The sequence below is a fragment of the Molothrus aeneus genome, chromosome 1, assembly GCF_037042795.1.
Source record: "Molothrus aeneus isolate 106 chromosome 1, BPBGC_Maene_1.0, whole genome shotgun sequence".
Taxonomy (NCBI): domain Eukaryota; kingdom Metazoa; phylum Chordata; class Aves; order Passeriformes; family Icteridae; genus Molothrus; species Molothrus aeneus.
The window spans coordinates 148265350-148269156 of NC_089646.1; the positions used below are offsets into that span (position 1 = coordinate 148265350).

The 3807-nt window shown below is 44.8% G+C and overlaps 1 protein-coding gene across 1 annotated transcript; it reads right to left on the reverse strand.

The window, feature by feature from the left end:
• Positions 1–2731: 2731 nt before the first annotated feature.
• LOC136556592 (leucine-rich repeat-containing protein 30-like) lies at positions 2732–3532 on the reverse strand. The gene has a single exon (XM_066549941.1). It carries the CDS (start codon positions 3530–3532, stop codon positions 2732–2734), a length of 801 nt encoding a protein of 266 aa, XP_066406038.1.
• Between the last annotated feature and the right edge of the window lie 275 nt (positions 3533–3807).

Here is a 3807-nt window from a genome sequence, read left to right on the forward strand (position 1 = left end):
TTTTTAAAGATTTTTGGTTTTACTCACCTTTTAGCTCCATTCACTCCCAGCTATGACAGGTTACCTGACTCTACCCTTTCAGACTTGCTTATTTTCTCAGACTGCATGATTGTCTGCAACATTTCTTGAGATAATTCTGTGCAACTATAAATACAAAAAAAAATATTACAGTTGTCCCTGGATGAGTTTTTAAAAGCTGTATACCATTGTATCTGTATTATTAACAGATACAATCAGGCTTCACAAATTATGTTTGTGGGTTTTGGAGAGAGGATTAGTTAAATAAAATGTGTGAATCCTGACTAGCTAAAACCAAAGGTGAAAGCTTTGAACTGCTGTGCAGTCCCCAAGAAGCTGAAGTCAGCTTGCCTTTAAGAAATCACCAACCAAGATGCAGAAGGGAAAGGTAGTCAAAATTGGAAATGGAACCTCAAGCCCTGTGCAATGTAGAAGAAAAACAGCAACATGGAATCTGAAGGGCTTGACACGGGACATGAGAAGTTTGTCCCTCCTAGCAACTGTGTAAGATGATACTCTGGAAGGAATTTGTGTGTTAGACTCAATCCTCTAAAAATACCACAGTTACTAGAATTTAATTCTCACACATCTCCAAAACCAGGGGGAAAACCTTGTCTTTACTTGGGCCCCACTGCTCATACTGCCTTTAACCTTATGTTCTGTACCAGGCAAGGTTTAGGAAGGCCCAGTGCCTGCACTTATTTTTGTGAATGCATCATTTTTGTGAATGCAAGCTACCCCTGCACTTATTTTATTGAATGGGGTGATAGAAATGGGGAAGTAGCAGAAATAGTGGGGAAATAAGACCTGTATGAGTCTGGAGAATGCATCAATGACAGGAGCAAGAGTGAGACCACAGTCATTCAACACCTTCAATGTTGCCACCTTGATACAGCCTTTGCCTGAGTTGGCATCAGCTTCAGGAGCCACTTCACACACTGTCCTAAATCTCCTCTGAAAAAAACTCTGAATGGCAAAAGCCTTGAAGTTCATTCTCCTGCTCTTTCATCTCCAGTTCTCCATGCTGCCACAGAAAGAGCCAACTGAGCAAGGCACTGCAGTCCCTTTTCTCCTTTCTTTCCCATGTCACATGTCTTAGAAATCATCAGCTGCAGGAAAATCAAATGACCTGGTGTGATGTAATTGTGTGCCTGTGACTGCCATGCACTCATTTATCTGTGTGTGATAGCCCACTGATAAAATGAATATGGTTACCATGACACCGAAAAGTCACAGCTGGTTTGAAAAATTCACAGAGGTCAGGGGCAGAGCGATGTAAAAATCACTTTGTGTTAAGCATATCTGGAGTTGTCCTTCTGTCACCCCGAAAAATTTCAGCATTGATTCAGATCTCCTTGTGCTGATCTTTGCTATAAGGAGAAGAAGATGACAGGACACTGAACAAGAGAATTAATGGCCTGTGTTCAATCTCTCTGCCTTTCTCCCTTTTTCTCTGAATGTTGTAAGAACATGCTCAGCTCTCACCAGACCTGACTCAGCCCTTCCTTCCAGGAAAGACACAAAACTGCATCTTTCTTTGTGTTGGCCAAAGGAGACCTAGGAAACAAAGGAGACAGAGGGCAAAGGAAAGGATTTATATGGGAATGAGAGGCTTTTGATGATGAGAAAATAATGAAACATAAATGTCAGAGGGAGTAGCCACAGAGAAAACACCCACGAAGAGCAAAGTTAAAGAGAGGTGGGAGGAAAACGTTGATGATAAGGGGGAAGAGAGAGCAAAATGAAGCAGAAAGGAGTCTCAGCAAATTTCCATAATGTAACACTGATGAAGCCCTTCATGATTATGACAGGGATTCTCAGAATGTTCCCTTGCAGGAAGTTTGCATACTCATTCTTTAATAGCTCTGAACACTTTCCCAGACTCAGTGAAAGTGGAAACTTTTTCTGCCAGTGCTGGGTGCTCTAAATCTGGGCTAACCCTGTGCATCACCAAGCTCCAAGGAGCTGTATCTCTGAGGTCTGCTCTGGATGGGCTGGCACATCAAACCCATGTCCATGCTGCCTCCAGAGAGTGTGAGAGCCCTGCCTGTACTGTGCAGAGCCAGCTGATACTGCTCTTCAGGAGGCATACACTATGTCCTGCCAAAGGAAGGGAGACATTGTCTGCACAATATCTTGTGGGACATGGATAAAGGTTGTTGAGGTGATTCAACCTGTGTGTTTCATGCAAAACACATTTCATTTTCAGGGAAAATGATGAGATTCTGGGCTACCTGAAGCAAAACCAAATTCACAAGTCAGTATGACCTTAAAAGCTTCCAGAAATCTCAGCTTGCACTTACTTCCAGTCCAGACTCAAGCCCCAATCCAGTGTGCAAACAAAGAGTACAGATTATTGCTATTTACATACCACTTGTTTACCTGACTCTACCCTTTCAGACTTGCTTATTTTCTCAGACTGCATGATTGTCTGCAACATTTCTTGAGATAATTCTGTGCAACTATAAATACAAAAAAATATTACAGTTGTCCCTGGATGAGTTTTTAAAAGGTGTATACCATTGTTCAGTGCTTGTTAGGGGAAAAAAAAAAAAAGACTGCCAGAGAAATCACCTTACAGCAGAGAGGAAGCTTTTGAGCTCCACAGAATGATTTCACTAGTCCTTTCTGTCTGAAACACATTTTGCTTGTGCAGATGATTTGCACAGGATAAATCCATCACAGTCACTTCAAGAAGACTGACACCAGTGGTTTAGTCTTTCCAAATCCTACGAAGTGATGAGAAATAGTCTCTGATCCCTTCAGGGCCTCTGCTGCAGACTTCAGGGGGAGGACTCTCCAGTGGATTCCCCTCAAAATTGCATGAGCAGTAGTTGTAGCCCCAGTCCAGGTTCACCAGCTCCCCAAAGGCTGCTGGAAGAGACCGTAGATGGTTGTTTCCCAACCAAAGTGTGTGCAGATTCCTTAGAAGGCAGACATCCTCAGGAAGGCTCTCCAGTGAGTTAAAGAGCAATAGCAACGTTTCCAGTTTCTCCAGATGCCGAATGCTGGAGGGGATGGTATCTATTTTGTTGTCACTCACGTCCAGAAAGGTGAGGCTCCTCAGCTGGCAGAGGGTTTCAGGCAACTCAGTGAGGCTGTTGTTGGCAAGGTGGAGGCTCTGCAGCCTTTGGAGTGCCCCCATCTCTGCAGGCAGCGAGCTCAGGCTGTTGTTGCTCAGAGTGAGCCTCTCCAAGCGGCTCAAAGTGCCAATTTCAGCAGGGATTTTCTTCAAGTTGTTGGAGTCCACATAGAGGCAGGTGAGGTTCCTCAGATGGCCGATCTCCTGGGGAAGCAGCTCCATCCTGTACCTCAGGCAGCTCTCTCGTTCCAGGCTCATCTCCAGCACCTGCAGCTGCTCCAAGCCAAAGACCTGTGTGGGAACTGACAGCAGCTCTCTGCCAGAGATCTTGAGTTTCTTTTTCCCTTCACATTTTGGATCGTGCTCTGTGAGGTACCTCCAGAGTGGATCAGGACCTGGACATGCACATCTGGGAGAGGTGACTGCATCCATATCCCACCAGAACAGTGGCTGGTTGCACAGAGACTGTCAGTCACAATTACCTGCATGCTCCACAGGAAACCTCTGAGGTTTTTGGTGGATCAAGGTTCTCTCTCAGCTTTGTGCTCTGCTGGGCACGTTACCAACACACAGAGTGTTTGAGTTGCTTGGATACATCCCACTGAGTAAACATTTGGTATTCTCACAAGATCAGGTGTTTTCCCTCCTGCTCTGCAGAGCACACAAACCCAGCTCCTGGGCTGTGATGTGGCCTCTCACAGCTGCAA

Excerpts from the sequence above, each read along its gene's own strand:
- LOC136556592 (XM_066549941.1), bottom strand. The coding sequence starts at position 3,532 with ATGGATGCAGTCACCTCTCCCAGATGTGCATGTCCAGGTCCTGATCCA.